Here is a 22,821-nt window from a genome sequence, read left to right on the forward strand (position 1 = left end):
GCATGAAGCTGCACACTATTAGCCACCTAAGCATGTTGCACAACCCATGGCCAGTCTGAGACTTTTGTGAAATAATAGCAAATGCATGTACATACTATAACCTAGTAACCTCATGAGTCCATATTCGGACAATAATTATAAGACTATTAGAGGCCAGAGGCTATAAATGTGATAATCCCATTAACAAGGAACTATAGAATTAGTGCTGTTCGTCAATATATTTTGTTGATGTAATATTATATTAAAAGTAAAAAGTAAAATGTAGTAGTAGAAGCCACATAAATCCAAAAACTCTTGGTCCAAGAACACAAGTTTTTCTTTTACTTTGAATTGTAAATGATCCACAATAAACAAATGAAGCAATATTACACTTTCAAGTGTAAAAACAACAGTAGTGTTCCAGAAGGAACCTCAAACAAGATATACCATTCTGTTAAATCCTAGCCAGGGCCAGCCCGACAATGGAGCCGAATGGGGCAACTGCTCCAGGCAGCACTTTTGAAAGGGCGGCACTTTGCCTCCCCAAGCCTTTTTTTTTTTAAAGCGGAAGAGAGAGAGAGAGGGGCGCCGAGTGGTTTTCGCTTACCAAGTTGTCAGTACCCGCTCGGCGCCCCTCTCTCTCTCCTCTGCGAGCCCTCTAGCTCGGTCTCGGTGCCGGCTTGTAATGCTGAGCGCCGGAAGATGACGTAATTTCCGGCGCTCAGCATTACAAGCTGGCACCGAGACCGAGCAGGGAGACTTGCCGCAGGACTGCTGAAAGGTAAGTACAAGGAGGGGAGAGGAAGGGTAGATAATGGGGGGGGTGGCAGGGAGGGAGAGGAAGGGTAGATAATGGGGGGGCGGCATTTTAAACTTCGCCCCAGGCGGCATTTTGTCTTGGGCAGGCCCTGATCCTAGCTACGGGTTTTGAGAATTATATTAAGAGCATTTATGCAACAAATGCTTCTCAAGCAAGTCTTTTTTTGGTATAGATTAACATTTTCTATAAATAATGGTTTCATAACCTACCAAAAATAGATTTACACATAAATTAATATATATCAAAGAAAGGATATTTTTAAATCAAAAGAGCTCCCACAAAGAATACAATCCTACTAATAGAAGTGTTTGGAAAAGGCATTAGTCTCTTATTGAAAGCCAAGTATTATGTCCTTTTAGGTAAAGGATTTGAACACCATTTAGGACACACATGATTTAATGATATAATTACAGAGTAGGCAGCACATTGTTCCTGGATGGAGCTGCCAAAGAAAACAACTGGAGTAATGTCATTTTTTTACAGGTTTTGTGTTAAGCGTATTAAATAGCTTGCAAGAAAAAGGGTTCAACAAGTTTTTAATTGAACCAATTAGACAATCAGCAGTGTTTGCATTCTGCCTTCCCAGGTGACTGAAAGTGTTACTCAAACCAGGAGGCGATTGTGAATCACTTAATTAGATTTAATTGAACATCTTTTAATACTGCCTTAAAAATATAACTCCCATAGACATTTCTTTAACATAGATTGTTTTTCTTGCATGGAACTTTGTTTAGAATATTGTTACTTATGCTTTCTTAAATGTAAACAAACAGTTATTGGGAGAGGTTAAACATGCAGTTATTGGGAGAGCTCCACCTGTTGACTTTAAAAAATTATATCCATATCCAGGAAGTTTACTCTTGACTGTTCTCACAACCTTTCAACGGAAGGAACAGTTGCACCCTGGTGTTTTGCGGTGATTGGGAAAAAAGAGATAGTGATGTTTAATCGGGATTCTTTAAACTTAATTGAGCCAATGACAAGCGACTGATGAGAAAGTAAATATTTGTATATAAGAAGAGAATGGGGTTGTGTGACTTTAGTCTAATTTTATGTAATACGCAGTTAAAGCTGCTAGTAATATTTTTAATAGTCGCCTCTAGCTGAAAAATGTGCTTTCAGATTAATAGCAGTGCTTGTAAATTGCTGTGCAATGTGGAATCTCACTGATATGCCTCTGTACATTCAGAGCTTTGCAAAAATGTGCTTGCGTGTAACAAAGCTAAGTTAATAAATACTTTAATAATAGGCATTATACTGAAAACAGTGGAGTATTCATGTGGCACATCTGAGTCCTCTTCCTTGCTCTGCTCATCCTATGTGAAGATCGCTGGGACATAATATTATATCCCAGAGCTCAACCTCATAAGGGGAATGGGAGAGTAGATACTATGGAGGTCAGTGTCAATAGAGTGCTCTGCCCCAGTAATGGCGGATAGGGGTTCCCATCCCCTTGAATCTGCCATGCTAGGCCTAGTCTGACTGCAGCTGCTGACTTTTTGGATATTCTGATTATAGTACTTACTAGTCTACATATTATGGGTTTTTGAACTTGTACATGGAGTAATTGTTATCTTCCTAAACTCCTTTACTCTGTTGCATTAAACTATTGATACACTGCCATTAATACTGCATGTTATACTATTAAACCTTTGCTTGTAAGCAGAAGTATTTTAAAAAATAGCATAAATAGATAGATAGACAGACAGATAGATAGATATGTCTTCACAAGAATAACCAAAAGATTTCTCCTGGCACAACAGGGCCAATTTACAAAATGCCTCAAGGTAGTTTATTTATATTGGGGGATTTTCAACAATCAAATCAGTAGGTTGATACAGAACAAGTATCAAAGAACCAGTATTTTAACATAAATATATATGGAGACATATTTTATCAGTACTTAAAAACTTGGGTCAAAGGTCTAATGTTATATTTAGAAGATAAAAAAAATAGATATTTTCAAAAACATTTTCATTTACCATGCCCACTTGTAAGAAAGACAATTTGCATGAAAAGTGGCTGCAATTATATGTGAGGCTAGCTCATATACATTGTAAATCAAACACCATACACATTTATAATTCTAACGATTGATCTCATGTGCCACTGGAAAGCTGTACTTGTTCTATCATTTTGTAAGGGCACATAAAATGTTTACACGTTATACACATAATTTCCTGATGATAATCTACCATGTAATTAATATCTCTGGTAATTATAATGAAGGGATTAAACACAAGACTGTAGACTACATCATTCTGGATTTCATTATTTGTTCCAATATCTGCAGTGCATCTTGCATTTCTCATCTTCAGCACAATGCCGCATACAGAACTAAGGAACGTCAGACTTAGGAACCTTAGCAACAGTTGCCATAGCGAACATTCTGTTATACAATGCACTGCAGTTCTATAAAATGTTCCACAGTGATTATTCATTGTTCGCTGTTGGCATTTGTAGCACGTATTTTTGTTCAAATGTTACATTGTGGTTGTTTTGAATCTCTCTTGATTTATATTGTTTATGTTTTACAAGTAAAGAAAAATATGAGTCGGTGAAAAAAAAAGGAAATGTAATCTGGAATTTCTCTTATTGTCATCACCTTTAATGTCACAATGGTTGAGGTGAACAGGCTTTGACAATATATTGTTCTGCCCACATCCGCTTGTCATAACACTAATGGTGCTATTGTTTTCTTTTTCCATTCTCGAAGCACATTTTTTTTCTTCGTAATTAGGCAATCATTGTCAATCATGGACAATAAACATGACTAATTTTTGGCTTTTCAAGGCTGATTTTATATGATATTTTTTGCCATTAAAGTTAATCAAAATCAGAGGCATTTTTCTGGCACAACATGTTTTGTATGATCCTGATTCCATTGGGAATAATTTGGTTCATAGAATACAACATAAGTTACAGTATATCATAAGCCACACAACTGCAGAAGCGTATAGAAAATCGTAAAGTACAGATGGAATATGTCCATCTCCACTACAGAAATATTACAAATGGAACCATCAGCTAAGTTCATATTATATGAAATATAAAATATTCTTTAGATTTAATAAGAACAATGATGCAGATTGTAGCAACCAAGAAGTTCTGTTGGCTAAAAGTTTGCTACTAACATCTCTATTTAACCTGGAACATGGTCTATTTAATTATTGAACCTTATTTTACCTTTAAATGACAATCATGTTCTTCTAAAGCTACAACTCTAAATACAAAGCATAAAAAGCCCCCCCCCCTAAAGATTATTGAGTGTCACTGTCCACAAAAATGTTTGAGCTGGAGGGCTCACTTCTTCTTTGGGTGGGCAGGGGTGCCACAAAATCAGTAACCCTCAGCATGTTTTCATCAAGAGGTCTTAAGCAGGGTAAGCTGGAAAGCTGTTTAATGACAAAGTTGGCACTGGGGAGTGTTTTGGGGAGATAGATGGCAGAGATAAGGCACAAAGATGGTACTGTTCAGCTGTTTGTACACGAATATGGCACTGTTCAGCACACAGATGGCACTCTTAAGCTATCTGGGCACAAAGATGGCAAAGCTGTTTGTGCACAAAAAGGCAGAGACAAGATGTTTTGGGCATTAAGATGGCGCTGATAAGCAACTTGTAGACAAAGGTTGCACTGGCAAATGACAAGCTGTTTGAGGGCGAAGATGGCTCTTGCTGCGACATAGGCACAGTGTTATGCACACACTAGATTGAGTTTAACCCCTTAATGAACAATGATGTGCCAGGCACGTCACGGAAAAATGGTCAGTTAATATCCAAAGACAGTCAGTTAATGACTAAGATCATTTTCCTGGCTTAAACGGTGTTGTTGTAATGCCTTGATGTCGAGGCATTCAGCAACAACAAAAACTGCAGCAGGGCCCCTGTGTGTCAACGTCCCCCATATATAATATAGTGGCAGGCGCCTGATTTAAACGATCGCCTCCTAAGCTTAAATGGTGTTGCTGAAATTTCTCAATATCGAGGCATTCAGCAGCACCAAAAGCCTACCCCAGGATACGCGTTCACAAGTGCCAGATGTTACCTCTCGCAAGATGGCGCCGTCCACTAAAATATAAACAAGTTTCCAAGAGGGTCTCTCCAATATGATTACTAAAATGTAAAAAAATAAAATAAAAATAAAAAGTAAAATAATTGTTAAAAAAAAAATGTGGTAACCTTTAAAAAATAATTATGCAGCAATGTCACCATCAGGGGAACCATCTAGTTCCAACAAAATGTAAAAAAAAGTAAAAGAATATAAATAAAAAAATAAATAAAACATTTAATGTAATAAGCAAGTGCTAAAATTAGCTCTGTATCTTCCCAAAAACCCTGGCACGGAAAGAGTTAAAATACTAGCATTTTAAATGTATGGTGTGATGGAGTAAATTGATTAGGCCAGGTTCAAAGATGTCCCAAATAGGACATGAGCACAGACTGCCGAGATGTAAAAAAAAATATATATAGTTTGATGAGGTAAATTTAATTGGTGGGGTTCAAAGATGTCCCAAATAGGACATGGGGGCAGGATGGTAAAATTCTAAGTTGAAAAATGTAACAGGGAAGCTGCAGTTCAATCTTGAGGGGGAACTTAACTTGACTATGGCCATCATTATTATGAAGTATAGGTGGCAACTCTTATGGCTGACTTTGACACTCTAGCCACCGTGGAATACAGTTCCTACTATACACAGCAAGCCATTTCATATAAAAGACTGGATGTGTTGATATATACGCCGGCACTGTCTGTGTGTGTCCATGTGTATGTACAGTAAGAGTGGTTAAAGCATTACCATTTGTGTCATGACTTTACTGCAAATTCATGGACTGGTGACGTGCTAATTCATCCAACTTGAGTGTCTGTGACCCTTCAACTATAGCTAGCGTAGATTAATTTATTTAAATACTATTATCTCTTAAAATAATAGATAAAACATTTGAAAGCAGTTACTCTGTATCCATGCTTCATATGCACACAGGAAGCCTAAAAAGAGAGGTATGGCCAAAAGAAGAAGGGGTGGTAATAAATAGGAAAAGGTGTGGCCATGTTACGAAGGGGAGGGCACATTAAGATTATGGGACATGTGAGTTTAGTCAGGCCTAGGTCAGCACAAAACCTAAATACACCACAGAAAGCACATACCACTTGCAGATTAGTGACTCAGTACTGCACATGTTTCTAGTAGCTACTGGGTGATAAAATATGTTTGAAGACAACCAAGAGACATCTTTACTGTCTAACAGTGGTAGCTTATCTGATTGTGGCACAATAAGGTTACTAAATGCTAATATTTGCCCCTTTGCCAAACTTAAATACCTCAGATCATCAAACAAGTTTTAATATTGGACAAAGATAACTCAAGTAAACACAAAATTAAATATGTAAATTGTGATTTCATGTATAGAAGGACAAAAGTTATCCAACCCTACCAGGCACTATGTGAAAACTTAATTGCTCCCTTAGTTACTAAATCAACCAATTAACCAAATTTAATTGATAATTGGGTTCAATTTCACTAGACACACTTAGGCACGATTACTGCCAGCCCTGTTGATTATAAACATCAATTATATATAGAACCTGTCTTGTAAAATGAAGTAGGATAAAAGGTTTCAGAAAGCAGCACATGATAAAGGAATCTAAATACATTCTAAAATAAATTAGATGAGAAACCAATGCCATTGACATCTATCAGTCTGAAAAGGGGACAAAGCCATTTCTAAGGCTCTGGGACTCCAGTAAACCATGTTTAGAGTATTATCTACAAATGGAGAATAGTGGTGGACTTTTCCAGGAGCAGCCAGCCTACCAAAATACCTCCTAGAGCGCATCTGTTGCCTCAGTTAAGGTCAGTGCTCACAATTCCACAATCAAAAACTGCACCAAAATACCATCCATGGGCGAGTTGCAAGGAAAAAAACACTGCTGACCAAAAAGAACACAAAGGTTTGTCTCACATTTACCAAAAAATGTAATGACCCCCAAGGCTTTTGGATAATATTATGTGGACCGATGAGTCAAAATTGGAACTTTTTGGAAGACATGGGTCCCATTACATCTGCATTCCACAATATGAACATCATACAAACCGTCAAATGAGGTGGTTATAGTGGGATGGTTTGGGGCTGCTTTGCTGCTTCACCACATGGGTGACTTGCCATAATTAATGTAACCATAAATTCTGCTCTCTACCAGAAAATCCTGCAGTGCAATGTCTGGACATCATTTCCTGGCCTAAAGCTCAAGTGTACTTGGGTTATGGCTTAAGATAAACACAATGAAGGTTTTGGAGTGGCCTAGTCAAAGTCCTGACTTAAATCTGAGATGCTGTTGCATGACCTTAAAAAGGTAGCCCTACCAGTTACTACATTTAAGGGGCAATTACTTTTTCACATGCTTTTTGATTAACTCTTTACCTCCAAATGATCATTTAAAAAGGTGCATTTTGTGACCTTAGTCTTTGTTTTGTATTAAAATTAGTTGGATTATCTGAAACATTTAAATGTGACAAATTAGCAAAAATTGAAGAAATCGGGAAGGGGTAAATACTTTATCACTGTAATGTATAAATGAGAAGTATAGATTTTTTTCATTTTTATTACAAAACATATTATTAATGTGTCCATCCCACCACCAACTTTTCTGGTTCTCCGGCATGTACCTATATCATAATGGGTGACTGAATTGTTCTTTTTTGTGTATATGACAGAAAGGGCTATATTATAGCTATATAGAAGATAGATACAGAGGGGCATATATGTTTTAGAATGTACTTGGATATGTACTTGGAAATTTAAATAAGATACTATGTTTACATGATATTTAGGCTACAAATGCATATAAAAGCAAGCATTCAGTGCATACCCAACGAATACCATCCCAAAAAAAACACATAAGACATAAATATTGTATGCCTTATTTTGTTTTTAGGTTGTGCACTCCCGTTGAGCGAGTGAAGTGGGAGTATCTATCTTGCGACAACCGTGCAGAGATTTGGAGACAGAAAGCAACCTCACAGCTCAAGTGAAATGGAAGACCATGGACAAGGCTGCCATCTCCTCACCGTGCACAGGATTGCATAATTTAACAGACAATCGCTATTTTAAAGTAAGCCTCACTGCAGAGATTTATTTTTACTAGCTACACTGCAGAATCTGATTTTGAATAATCTCATGTGTATTTCTTTGCAATGAACAAATACGATAAAAGGAAACTACGAACACTACTACTCAAACTTGAGCCGGTATTTGTAGGCTCACCCAAAGTCAGTGGACTTTCAAGGGGGATGGTTATCTAGTTCATCAAATATTTACACATTTGTGTTCTATTTTTTTACTCTTGCATGTACATAGAGTCTTCTATAAGTCTACTGAGGGGAATATATTCTTTTGCGCAACAAATGTTTTAACAAAACAAAGAGACAAAGACAAAGAGAACCAACGGAAGAGAAGGACCTATGTAAGCATGATGTACATTTTTCTATTTTTAAGAATTTTTTTTAAACCAAAACAAACACTAAATGTATTAAATCCAATGGGTTCAGTATAACTACATCTATAGAGATTGCCCCTTAAACCTGTCTGCTTTCAGTTCTAGAAAACCTAGAACCAACCTGGAGTTTGAGCTAATACAATATGATTGGAGAAAATCTACGTCTAATTTATACTCTCCTTGTTCTATTACAGAAATATCTTAATTAGACAAACTCTTAGCTATACATGCAATGCTAGAGAACATGAGATGAAAAAAATCCAGATATATATTTGCAAAGATTAATTGAGATAAATTGTATTATTGTTTTTATGTATGTAATCCATTTGTGGAGTGCAAATAAATTACTTGAGATAGGGTTATTTCTGCCATTGCATCCAGTCCATTAACTAATATCTATATTACAGTATCTATTATATTTATAATATCACAAATCAGCTATTGGCCTGAATGTTGCCACAAGAATAATACACCATTGCAGAGTCTAGTAAATGTATTGTAGATGCAACATAAGACATAGTTAATTAATATTTTAACTTACTTCAAAGTCAAGGTCAGAATATCGTGATTTTCTTCTCTATTGTACAAAAGAAAAAACAAAAAGAAACTGTATTAAAACTCTGGTTTGTTTTAACACACATACACCTTATAAATCCAATAATACTTTTATCGTGTTACATAAGCAAAAAAAAAAAACATATTTAAGATATATACATTTCATATAAACTAACCTATCTTTGTATTTAATATTTTCTAAAACTATGTTGTATTTTAACATATTAGAGATAAAGGGTTCCTGATATAAATCACAGAGTAATAAAAAAGTAGGCAGACTAGATGGGCCAAATGGTTCTTATCTGACATCACTTTCTACCTTTCTAAAATCTTAATGGTAGAAGTTCAGATGAATTTATACAAAACAGAAGGTCTTTGACCATATTTTTGTAATGTGCCAAAATATAATGGTGCTAATTTACTAATTAAAAGAGATAGCATCTGCAGAAAGCTAATGGTCTGCATATGGATGCCAGATATGAAAGACAAATAATATTTAAATACATCAAAAATAATTGTTTACCATGTTTCATGACCCTCTTACATGTATACCATTATAAAAACCTAACCGTTCTACTTTTAATATTACCAAACAAAAAAAACGTGACTGGTAAAATTGGTCTCATTTAAGTCATTCTAGACACACAAAGCAGTGGTAATGTGCATATTGAAACAAAATGTAGATATGCAAATAATTACAAATAAAACAAAGGTGTCACATACAACATAAGTGATTAAGTATATGCGATGTTACTTCAGATTATTAACGCAGAACAGAGATCAAGGCGTGCTCTACTACAATAACTTGATTACTAAATCAAGAGTACAGAACCTGTACATACAAAGGAGGCCAGTAAACTTTGATCCTCTAATGTTTCCATGCAATTAAGCTTACCCTGCGTTCCGCCTGTCATATGTTATAAACACTTTTATACCACAGAGTCATTTTCTACGGAAATGCATCTGAGGTGTATAAACTGTAGAGGTCAAAATCTACAAGATACACAAGATGCATGTAATAAATCCTATCCAACCTGACATTTTACCCGCCTTTAGGGGAACCATCCTTATTGTGGCACGTTAAAAGACTGATATTTGATGAGGGTCTGTGAACGTGTGTACTCATTAAGACATTTATTTATATTAGCCAATACTATGTCACTTATGTACCGTATTGGCTCGGATATAGGCCGCCCCCGTATATAGGCCGCACCCTAAAAGTTTGGTGCTTTTTTAAAGAAAAAGTTTTTTTCTTTAAAAAAGCACCAATAAACATGCTGCCACTCTGTCCTCTCCCCCCCCGAGATATGCTGCCACTCTGTCCTCTCCCCCCCGAGATATGCTGCCACTCTGTCCCCCCCTCCGAGATATGCTGCCACTCTGTCAACCCCCCCCCCCCGACTTACCAGAGCAGACTCCCGGGTGTCTTACGGGGCCGGAGGGGGACATCTATGCACATCGTGTATACAACTCCCGGTGCCGGCACTCAACGGAAGTGCCGGCACCGGACGTTGTATACGCGTATTGCGTAGATGTCTTCCGCCGGCCCTGCAAGACACCCGGGAGTCTGCCCTGGTAAGTCGGGGGGGTTAAAATGCATCGTGCGGACGTTCACTGGCAACGGTGCATCGCCGCTGCCGGTGAACGTCCGTGCGATGCGCTTAGACAACCTCCCGTGCCGGTACTCCCCCCGTGGAAAGTGCCGGCAGGGGAGGCTGTCTGAGCGTATCAGACAGTAGGATGCAGGTCCCCTGCACCGCTGCGGGGGATCTGTATCCTAACCCCGCTGCTTGCCCGGCGCCCGGGACTGCATGTCCCGGGCGTCAGGCGCTAGACCCCGAATATAGGCCGCACCCCCACTTTAAAGACTTAAAGTGGGGGAAAAAAGTGCGGCCTATATTCGGGCCAATACGGTATATGTTAATTTGTTATCATATTAAGAAAATAATTGATATGAATCTTTACTGTAACAAGACAGCACCTTGGCAACAGGTACATTTCTGCAATGTCTCAGGAAAACCACTGTGTGATAAATAGCAGAATCAAGTAATAAGATGTCCTCCTATATTGTATGTACTGAACTAAATTTGTATACTGGATTTACAAAGGATGTCTTACGGTTTTTCTCTATTTTTGTAGAGCTCTGAACACTAATTCTTCAGAATTACTTATTACAACAGGTCAAGATAATGCTGCAAAAAAGGTTACTGTGTGATAGGGTTGTCTCATTAATATTATTTCTAATATGTAGACTGGTCAGGGAAATACAGTAATTGCGGATAAAGATAACCTCATTAAAATAAATACTCCAAGGTCATATGAGTTTGTATATATATATTTCACTTGATATATATATATATATATATATATATATTTAAATTGAAAAAAAACAGTGTGTTAGTTTTCAACATTAGTTTTGCAAGAAGCACATATCTAGCAATGTTACAAATATGATAACCATTGCAAATACATTATCAATGATAAAGAGACTAAACAATGCTAGAACAACTGTCTGTTTTTTTCAAATACCAATTCTGTACCATCTTCAGTATTCTTCGATTACATAACAGACATTCCCCTAAACTTCACTCTTCATGAAATGCCAAACCCACTGATCCTCTCCTGGGCTGAGCTGGCCCTGCATAATGCATTGTTAAATTGGTCACATTTCGCAAAATGTTCTCCAAGCATTAACAATATATCATCCAAGGCTGACTTGTCATACGACGCTTACTGGTGTCTGCCCTTCATAATGCATGGTAAAGTCAGCATGTTGAGAGGGTCCCAATTTGCCTGGAAAATGCTGCATCACTGAATATTGGAAGCAGAAGCTGAACTAAAGTGATCCTGCCATATCTATAAAACGAAACATTTAAATGACAAAAAACATATTCAATCGTCTGAACCTTGCATGAACACGTTCTTTCAGACTGTGCTCATTTTACAAAGATCATCTTTAAAAATCTTTTTCAACAGCTTTGAATACATATCTGCAACATATAATAATACCAGCTCAGTGAATCTGTGTACCCAAGCTGTTTAAAAAGCAGACAGCCACTCATTTGAATAGACAACAGCTGGTATACAAACCATTCACTAAGGGACTGCCTTCTCGATGAGGAGTGGGAATTTTAACATACCCAAGCTATGCTAGGTGCATGTCAGCTTAAGGCTGATGTCATATATATGTTAATAACATACATATGAGATAAGGATGTAGCGATTAAAGCCGTCCAAAAAGTACAGCTTGGAACATTATGGACTCCTTGTTATATCCTGTTTACCTACAGAGCTAACACATGTGATTGTGCTATTTAAATTAATACATATTAATGATAATAAATATACTAAATATACTTTAATATCCTATCTTTAAATCTGCAGCACAATGTGTTAAGAACGCTAATACAATGTATAGGCAGATGTATCCTGTGCTAGTTAATGACATGCAGGTCTGCTTGGAAGATAAGATTGTATTTGGCATATGATTTTCCATTATGATCAGTGAGAAAATTACTATGATCAATTGTAACCATAGGTTTTCCTAACGTGTGTTTATTCCAATATATGAAAATACATATTCCACTTACTATAGTCCAGCAAACAATGCCTTTGCAAAATGACAGAGTAGGTTGAATTAACTAACCTGTGCCTGATAACTAACTTTTCCGCATTAGGATTTAACCATTGGGTTTCTCGAACCCGCAGATTAAAACTCCCTAAAATGATTCTGGCTATTTTAAGGTTGATTCTACACAATCACATGTAAAATTTCAACTCCCAGCAGATCACATCTTACCTTTTCTTCTCCATATTTCAAAACTCCTAAATATTTTTTATTTCTAAATATGAGCAATTAGAAACAGCTTTCCTTTACTGTTGAATGCCCTTACGCTTCAAATTTTTTTTTTTAGATTTCACATTTTTTGCCCTATTCACATGTTTCAAAGATTGCTTCACTGGAACATTTAGCTGGCATATGACACAAAATGAGAGTACTGAAAGGCTAAATGTCTTTGTTTTCATAAGAACAAAAAGACTTCTTATACGTTTATTTGTTATTGCTACATAATTAAACCTTTCAAGGAAATTGTGCTTATGTTTTCTTTGTTATATGTGCATAAGATTTCAATTTTCTTTTATCTAGGTTGAAGCTTTAAGAGGTTTTTAAATTATTAGCAGATAACTAAGTTACATATCCAATCTATTCACAGCTTTTTCATACAAATGAAATAGTTTTTTGTTGGTATGTTAGTTGGTTTATACGCTTAAAAAAAAGAAAATAATTATACATCCACATACAAAATACTTAAAAAGTTGTTTAGTTATTCGTAGTCAGTGTGGCAATGGTTTAGTTATCTTCCTGGCATAACCACACATTTAAGTGCATACCTTACTTCACCTAAAACTGTTTTACATCCATTTCTGAAATACCCTCAACTACCTTCATTTGTTTGGTATAATGAAAATGACAATTTTCTTTTCAAGAATTATAATAATAATAAAAAAATGTAGGTAATATCAAGTCACAAACCTCTAAGGAGCTCATGGATATTGTAGAGCCTGTTTCGCTTCTGGATAGTCCTGCATTTTCATCCATCTCTGAAGCTATGAAGTTCTTTACTGCTGTGCGAGGTTCAAAAGGAAGGCTCTGCATGTGTTCTTGAGACACAAGATGTTGATCTAAATTTATACCAAATTGTTCCATTACTGCTGGATTCATGCTGAAATCGTGGTTCACTTTGTAGTGTAATAGTCTCTCATGAGGCAAAGTATCCATACCTATGTTCATTTTGTTCTCATCTTTCATTTGCGCCTGCATATTCCCAGAGCCTCTTGGCATGACAATATAGTCACTCTCCATCATTCTGTCTTGAGGATGGACCATATCCATGTCACCTGCTCTGAGGTTGTCATCAGTACAAAGGTACACAGTCCGTCTTAATTCACTGTTTTCTTTCTTCAAACACTGTTCGGTTATGTCACTCATGTTCATGGGCATGTGTAACGTAGAAGGTTGCTGGATAATGACTTTGGATATGATGTTTCCAGGCAATGTGGAGTAGCTCATTCCTTCTTGGTTTACAATTTTTTCTTCCTCTTCGTCATTCAATGATATCCTGGAGAGTGTTCCTGTTATTGTGGCAGCTCTGCAGGGACCAATGTCCTTGTGTAAAACTGAAAATTAGAAAGGGTTAGTTTCTCATAGTACTCCTACATGTATTATTGGTAGCATGCATCTATTGTTCTCCTTATGTTTAGCATTATAGGGCTGTGATTTAAAGGTTTATTAACGTGCGCTGCGACTTCACTTGATTACATCTGACATGTAATTTTCAGTTCATAATTAAGTTGTCTATACCATTTGTTGAAACGAAGCAGTTCATTGTTTATACATATGTCCTTCAAGCAATATATCATTCATACTCTTCAAGGGAGGTAATATAAGTAAAATGTTATTATTGTGAAATATATCCTAATATTTTTATATTATACATACAGAGGAAATATATTTTAATGAAAAAATATTGAAAATACTTGCAAGGTTAACATATCCCTCCTTTCTATACAATGACCAAGGACAAATACATTGTGAGTAATATACTGCCAGCTTAAATAACAATCCCTGCAAGCCATTAATTGTGTATGATTTTCCATATTTTTAGTCAAATTGTGCCTTTGCTGTTATATATATCTGTGTCTGCATCTTATTTTCTTTGTAATGAAAAATAAAAACAAAATAATGCCAAAAAAGTATCCTGAGCCCTGCAACTATAAACTATAGCCGTACTGTTATATTACACAATTAAAACATACGTAGTAGTAGTATTCATAATAATAATAATAATAATAATAATAATAATTCCAATGTAATATACTTTGATTACCAGTATTTATTCTCCTGAAAGACAATGGGTATAATCACCAAAAATTGAGTTGTGGTGACATGAAGAATTTTGTCCTATTATATTATGTTTTACGAAGGGCCACCTCCTTTTAATGAAGAAAATCACTGTATTTAGCCGTTCAAAAAAGTGATCAGTAATGTCATGTACTTCCAAAGATTTGTCCATATTTATTTAGGGGCCAATTGTCATGTCCAAGAGAACGGTACATTAACTAATAAATGTGGATACAACGCATTATGCCCACAAATGGTTATTTGTCAAGCAACTACTCAATACGCGTGTCTCATTGGGCCAAATAAGAAAATAAATGTATTTTCGCAAAAAAACAGAACCTGAGTTATAGTGAAGGGGGAGTTAATGATACTGCACTGAATATGCATGAGCATGCAATAAACCTTGATGGAGTTGTCCCTTTATATTGCACAGTTGGGTCAACTCACTTGTATCTCACCGGTTGGTGAATACATTCCAAATTTTCAGAACTTGAACAATCTATCCTATTGACATATGTTTTTGCTATGACTGTTAAAACTTCCCAGAAATATATATTGTAAATATCATGGCTAACCATCAGCAGGTGATATTTCCCTCTGTTAACAAGAAAAGCAAACAGCGACTTTAAGAAACTCATTAAAGTTTAAGGTATGCACTTTCTGCTGCGTAATCATTTTTTGGCTAAAATATGAAATTGTGCATTTATTTTCTTGGACATCTTATTGCTGCTGTTCAGACTAATCTCCTGCACTGCCTTCAGAAATCTCCACTCCAGCAGGGTTCTGTTTTGTTTAAAGGCCATTTTGAAGTTCGGATGTGATTTCTCAATTTGCATTTCTCAGCTGGCTTTGTGAAAGTAATGTTCCCAGCTAACCGTATATACTTGTCATATTTGTGTGCTCACTGGAGTGAATAAATATTCTTGTTCGAGCAAAAGCAATTTTTCCCTTGAGCTACTTGTTTTCTAAGTTCTCAAATACCCTGCAGCACTCAGTTCCATTTATAGGTGTCTGCAAATAGAAATGTCTTTCTATTGGGTTACCAGCTTGAATTTCCAAAAAAGACACTTTTCAATTAATCTTAGTAACAATTATGGTACATAGTGTTTTTACTTTTTTTGTAAACATATTTAAGGAAAATATTTTTAACAAAGCTCAATGACTTTGCTAAGACATAAGTGCTTACAAAAATTGATTTGCTGATACGTCTAACACTAATTGGTTTATTAGAACATTACCCATTAAAGCTTGATGTTATGTATGCGCTGGAGTGCAACCATTTTTAACTCTTCAAATATCATAACAATTAGCTGGATTTTAAAACATTGGCGTGCCTGACACTACTTAAGTATTGAGCAATTTACATTTCTTTATCATATCACTTATTCAGTGCAATGCTGATTCAGAGAAATGGATGTGCGCTAGTGGAATGATGGTCAGTGATAATACAATAGCTCTTTAGGTAAATTATCCAGTAAATTGAAGGGTATACAATAAAATATGATATAAATAAGTGGTTTTAAAGAAAATTAAGTAAATAAAATATTAAACACAGGCATCTAAAGAGTACTGCTGGTAAGTGGACCCTGATGCTTATTAACAGTTGTATCTCTTAAATCCTCAATGTGATAGGCTCTCTGGCAAGTATAGATTCATAAATATGATATGTAATTAACCAAAGGTCAAAAAAGACAACATGCAGTTATCAGAGGGCTAACGCCATTGTAATCCAGGTAAATAGTGCTACGGAGTCTGCTGGCGCTATATAAACAAATGTAATGTAAATAATGTATAATTATGAATTATTTAATTGTACTCTAGAAGTGGTGATTTTCAGCAGGGTTTCACTAGGATGAAAATCTGGCTCTTTTTAGAGATAAGGACAGACTTCTACTTTTTCCAACCTCATGTTTTAGTGAATAAAGATGGGTTCCTTAGGAAAAACCAAAGCCAAAAACAAGCATTTATTAGTGTGAATTTTGTCTAGTTATATGATTTTTATTGACACTATAAGTAAAGCTGCATGGGGCAAGTAGTTTTATCTACTGAGCTGCCCCTATCATATAGTTGATCTAAGGGACGAGGGACGAGGTTCTTTCTTTTGTTAATAAGCAAGTGCAAGAAGGCGGGGACGCTGGAGATGTAGTTTGTCTGGGGTGCTACAAATCCTAGCTCTACTTATCTGTAAACCATTTAGTTTTAATTATTCCTGCTACGATATCACATTTTGGATGACCCTTTCGTATTCTTTATAAGAGCTTATATATTTTGTGTAGCATGGTTTCACGGTGACAAGTGCAATTTTATCCCAATTCTGAAAAATTACTAAGCATGCTACCCATTTTTCCAGCAACAGGGATTCTCGTAGCCTCTGTCTGTAATCATAAACTTCCAGAGCTCTTACAGCGTTTTTATTGATTTTCTCTTGATGTATGTTCTTACCTGACCGACAAGCAATGTCCACGTCTTTTTCAAAGTCTGTCTGTTATTGAAAAAATAAAAATAAGTAAAAATATCAGTAAGACTAATACACGACGGATAAAGTATCACTTAAACTTTCCACTGCCACAATGACCAACAAATACACTACAATAAATACACCATGTGCTTCAGGCTCAGACAGAAGTGTTACAATTCCAAAGTTAGATACAGTGTTATATTTACATAAACGATGCACTGAAATATTTTGCATTCTGGTACTCATATAGTTATATATTTTTTATACATGCTTTTTGTTGTCCACCTCATTCTCTATCTATATGAAATTTAAAAGCTGAAGAACACCTCACTGAAGAATCTGCAGAATAATTACTTTAATACAAATTGATTAGTACCATAAAGTCCATAGTGCTAATAATGCAAGAGTTATAGGACCCGCGTGTTCTAATATGCAAACCAGGGACAATTCCAGGGTAGGCTATCCAGAGCTTCTCCCTCTTCTTATGTAGTGGCTTCCTAAGGGGGAGTGCTAGGCACACATGAGGGCGGTGCTAGCTGCCTCCAGATAGCATTGAATGGGTTGGATGTGGGAGGGAAATGGGGCAGGGAGTGGGTGTGACCAGACATCATACCGCCCCTATATGGAGAAAAAGGGAGAGTGACTCCACTCCAGGTATGCTAATATGTATCCTGAATTCTGTATGAGAGTTCAAAAAAAAAGTTCTGTATGTAACTAGAGGTGTAATAGCTTTACACGGAACAATTCTTATTTCACTTAACCATCAAACACTTAAGCAAAGCATATTTTTAAATGCTATTATTTAACCAACTTTTTCATTATTTTTATTATCTTTATTACATAAAATGTCTCAATTTCAGACAGAAATAATACCAAGCACTAGTATCTTTTGTTTGGATAGGGAGATTGCATTTTTTACTGCAGTGTGCATAACAATGGCACTCTGAATGTGCTTGCAATATGTATATACCGGTGTGTAAAAATGCATGTAATAGTTACAGTGAATGCTTTTGGTTGCAAAACTGACCGTAGCATTTATCCAAGGCATAGGTCATGGCAAGCTAAATGTATTAAACATTGTGCTGTGCTGGATACCGACTATGACATGTAAGATAAATATTAGTAATCAGGCCTGTTCACTATACTGAAAATCCGTATTAAATCGCTGGGCAACCTAATAGCACACTGTATCAGAATTTAATTATATTGCAAGTAAAGCTCACATTTATATTCTGGTAGCTAGCATTGTTCAGACCTCAGGGATTCTACATAAATCTTTATTTTTGTTGTGAGTTTACATTTTCAAAATTGATGGTAAAAAGAGAGTGCACAATAATCAAAACAGCAATAGGTACTACTGGGTGTTGTGTAACCTTTATGATAAATTCACAGTACAGCCAATTGATAATTTCTATTGTTTATTATCACAGAAGCTTGAATAAGTAAAGACCACAATGATAGGTCAACCTTATGCCTGTCGCATTATCACCCATCATCTCAAGGCAAGATGTCTATACAATGATGCCTATGGAAGTCATTGGTACAAAAGGGGGATTTAATGAACTGTCTGCCACAGAGCCTGTTGCTACCTACCCCTCATAATATCTGTATTGGCAGTGTCTATAGAATACAGAAATGGACATCAGGGAATCCAAGCATAGGTGAGTGAGATCTTTGACAACAACAAATCACGGTTGCAAATGGTCAGTTTACAATACTATTAAAATTGTCGCCAGTAGCAACATGATAAAATGTCACCCCTAGTGGATTTATACACCCAATTCCAATACCTAACGAGCTAAACTGCTACATTTCTTACAGTCATTTAGGACCTAATGTAAGCAGATTTAAAAACATGTGACATGCGATCACAGACATTGTCATGTGTTATAAATTATATATTAGCTCTACACAAATCTACAGAATTAAATTAATGGTTGCAATGACAAATATTAACCCTTGCAGTGTCAAATTAAATGCACTACATAATTTTAAAGCCACTACAATGCTCCTACACACCTAAGAGACACCACCTAATACAACATAGTATAGCATAGGAATATGTCTATGCGTGCCACCAGTGCCAATACATTTTTTTTTCATGAAATGTGCAAGTCTGTGTGCAATATGTCCAAACTATCTCCTTAAATAAATACTTGGCGTTTTGGCACAAGTCAGTTTGTGAAATTTCTGTCCTGCTACATCTGTCATAGTCAACTGTGAGTGTTATCATTTTTAAGTGGAATAATCTAGGTATAATAACATCTCAGATCACAGGATCACTCACTACAGAGTTCCAAACTGCCTCTAGAAGCAACATCAGCACAAGCTCTGTGTGTCGCAAGCTTCATAAACGGATTATCATGACCAAGCAGCTGAACACAAGACGAAAATCACTATGCGGGATGTTAAGCATCTGCTGGAATGGTGTAACGCACACTGCCACTGGACTCTAGAGCAATGTAAATGTGTTATTTGTAGTGATGAATCATGATTCAATGGAAGTCTGATGGACAAATCTTGTTTTTGTCAGATGCCGGAGAGATAATGGTCTGGGGCTGTTTGTCAGGATTTGGGCTAGGCCCCTAAATTCCAGTGAAGGGCAATGTTAATGTTACAGTATACAAATACATTTAAGAAAATTGTATGCTTCCAACTTCGTGGCCCTTTCCTGTTCCAGCATTATTTTACCCCTGTGCACAAAGCAAGGTCCTAAAAGACATGGTTTGATGAGCTTGGTGCGGAGGGATTCGAGTGGCCTGCACAAAGCCCTGACCTTAACGCCATAGAACAGCGAGTCAGGACTCGTCCAAATCCAGTCGTTGATGCTATCACAGATTATGGAATTCAGGAACCATCATCCTGCATGGGTTAATCTTTTACTTAGCATTTTCTCAGGACACTGGGACTTTGATCTTGAATCAGGAAAATATATCAACAACGACATTGATTTGGTACTATAGAAAAAGTCCAAGCTATCAGTAGTTTTAATCACAAATGTTCTTTTGCCTGATTAGGCACAGATTTCTACAGACACACTCCAAAATCTTAAGGAAAGCCTTCCTAGAATAGTAGAGGATGTTATAGCTGCAAAGGAGAGGGGGACAGCTCCATATTAATGGAAGTGGCGTGGGTGGGGGCAGAGGGGGCAATGGATTGTGTGAATGAGTGAGAGTATTAATTAATGTGTGTATGAATTGTGTGAATAAGTGAGAGAATTAATGAATTTGTAAGAATGCATTAATGAATATGTGTAAATAATTTGTGTAAAAGAGTGAGAGAATAAATGATTGTGTGAATGAATTGTGTGAATGAAAGTGTACATTAGTGAAAGTGTAATATTAGAGTGACTGTCGCCCCCTAAATATGAAAGTTGGAGAGGCCACTGATTAATGGCTTATGTCCGTGTGATGATGGTCAAGTGTCCACATACTTGTGGCCATATAGTATAGTTTCATGAACAGCCATATACATATATATATATATGGGCATAACTATTTATATACATGGATTTAATTTAGATTTGCAACATCAACATGCTTTACACTTTTGATCTTGTTGTTTTATGTGATAAACTCACACGTGTTTTACTTCAGGTCTTAACGTAAACTACTTCTAAGCCCATTAACAATACTGCTAGGGCTGATAGTTTTGGGAAATCTATTGTTTGAAAGAACATAATAAAGCAGGATCAGTTTTCCCGAAGCTCAGTGGAAATTGAGGTTTTAAACAGAAGTAATGCCAAAAGATGCTCAGAAAATGAGCAACAACCTTTGGAGAGATCTGGCAGTTGAAAGGGTTGTTATTGATTCCTCTACAGTGTGGTGTAGGCTTCACTAGTAAGAACACCAGTAAAAAAAACTTTTATCTTTTAAGGAAAGGTAAACAATAGAAGACTAAAGTTTGAGAAAACTATTTTTTTCATTTGAGTACAATGAAGCACAAGTAAAGAGTAAAGGTAGGTAGAACTATTAATCTCTGTTTTCTAAAAACTGATCTTTGTTTCACCAGCGATGTCAAATCAACCTGTCTGTGGAATATTTATACACCAAAGAAACTCTACATATTCTATTCTAGAAAAATACACAAGTTCTATAAAAAGTACACTAACTTACTTTATTTTGGTTTGTTGTTGTATTCCTAGGTTGGCATGATAGGTTTTTGCCTCCTAATAAGTGTGGGGCACTTATCCCCTGAACTGCATCACTTGTAAGTGACACTTAATAAACCAATGCTACTGTGGCATTTTGTAATTACTTTCATATACTGCACTCTTGTCTGGGTTATGTGATTCATCCTGCACAAGGAAAATTATAAGTCTGCTGGAACTGTGGTTGAAATCACTTGAGTGCTTCTGAGCATACAGTATTTTTAGGCTTCGATTCAGTGGAGCTCATTAAACATCCCCACCGCAAAATATTGAAGACGCTTTACCACCAGTTTGTTTATTACAACTACTGATAGTTTGGAGTTTTTCTATAGTTCAAAATCAAAGTCCCACCGTCCTGAAAGAAAGCTAAGATTAACCCATGAAGAATGATGGTTCCTGGATTTCATAATCTGTAACTGCATCAACGACTACATTTGGTCCACACTCCTTCAACTTGGTCTATTTACAGGTCTTAAGAATGGAAGTTATCATATGCAGGCTCCGACATTTAGGGTTATTAACCCCTTAATGACAAAGCCCGTACATGTACGGGCTGAAAATACATTGTTTTTAATGGGTTTTGGGACCGCCCATTGTCCTTAAGGGGTTAAGGAGTATATGTACACAAAAAGTTACCATGTCCTGATTGTAATGACATAAGTGAGCAACAATTTGAGACGTTCTAGTGCAGGGATTCGCTTTTGAAGGCCACTTAAGCACTATTGATTCTATGATTTTTGTGAATTTCTGTTAAGGGAATTTCATTAATAAAACAGTCCCCAATAGAGTTCCAGCCTTACTGTTCTGTTTATGTTTCACAAAACCATATTTTACAATCAACATGTTTTTTAGATAATTAATTTGAAATGGGCTCCAAATCATTTACTGAGCATTTCTGAGCTCTGTTGAAGTGAATAAAGAGATGCCTAAGACTTCCGCACAACAGAATACAATCCTATTAGTAACCGAGTGATCACAAGGCCAACACTGGAAACATTAAAAAACCATTTGCCGTACGCAATTCCAGCAGTGAAGGGATATTTATGGAGAACTAATTGGACCACTATGTTGATAATGTGCATCCAGAAATAATTTACTGTTTAAATAGCGACAACAACTTTTTTCCCAACCTATCCTTTCTATTTTGAGTAAAAATAAGAATGCCCAATGTTGCAGGTTGTTCTACAACAGTAATCAGGTGATTTAACCTAAAATAGAAAAGATGTAAAAGGCCTAGGATAGTGTGCATTTGCCAGGTTTTTAACATCATGCTTTACTCAGATCTCTCTAGATCTAAATGTGACTTTAAATTTATATGTGAAAAATCCATTATAGGCCAATATGATTATTGCATGTATTGTCTATACATATAGTAACTGAAAAGATTATTATGTATATATTTATTTTACTACTTATGATATATTGTTTTACTAGCCCTGAATGTTTATATGTTTTGAATAC

The 22,821-nt window shown here is 36.2% G+C and overlaps 1 protein-coding gene across 1 annotated transcript in view; it reads right to left on the reverse strand.

Annotated features, from left to right (window-relative positions):
• The window catches only part of ADGRB3 (adhesion G protein-coupled receptor B3), a 351,396-nt gene that overhangs the window by 15,253 nt on the left and 313,322 nt on the right, over window positions 1-22,821 (reverse strand). Inside the window, exons 27-29 of the mRNA XM_053458858.1 lie at window positions 17,195-17,234; window positions 13,385-14,028; window positions 8,837-8,872 (exon numbers count right to left, since the gene is read on the reverse strand). Coding sequence (XP_053314833.1) covers window positions 8,837-8,872; window positions 13,385-14,028; window positions 17,195-17,234 — 720 coding nt within the window. The remainder of the gene's footprint in view (window positions 1-8,836; window positions 8,873-13,384; window positions 14,029-17,194; window positions 17,235-22,821) is intronic.

Source organism: Spea bombifrons, chromosome 3 (assembly GCF_027358695.1).
Source record: "Spea bombifrons isolate aSpeBom1 chromosome 3, aSpeBom1.2.pri, whole genome shotgun sequence".
Lineage (NCBI taxonomy): Eukaryota > Metazoa > Chordata > Amphibia > Anura > Pelobatidae > Spea > Spea bombifrons.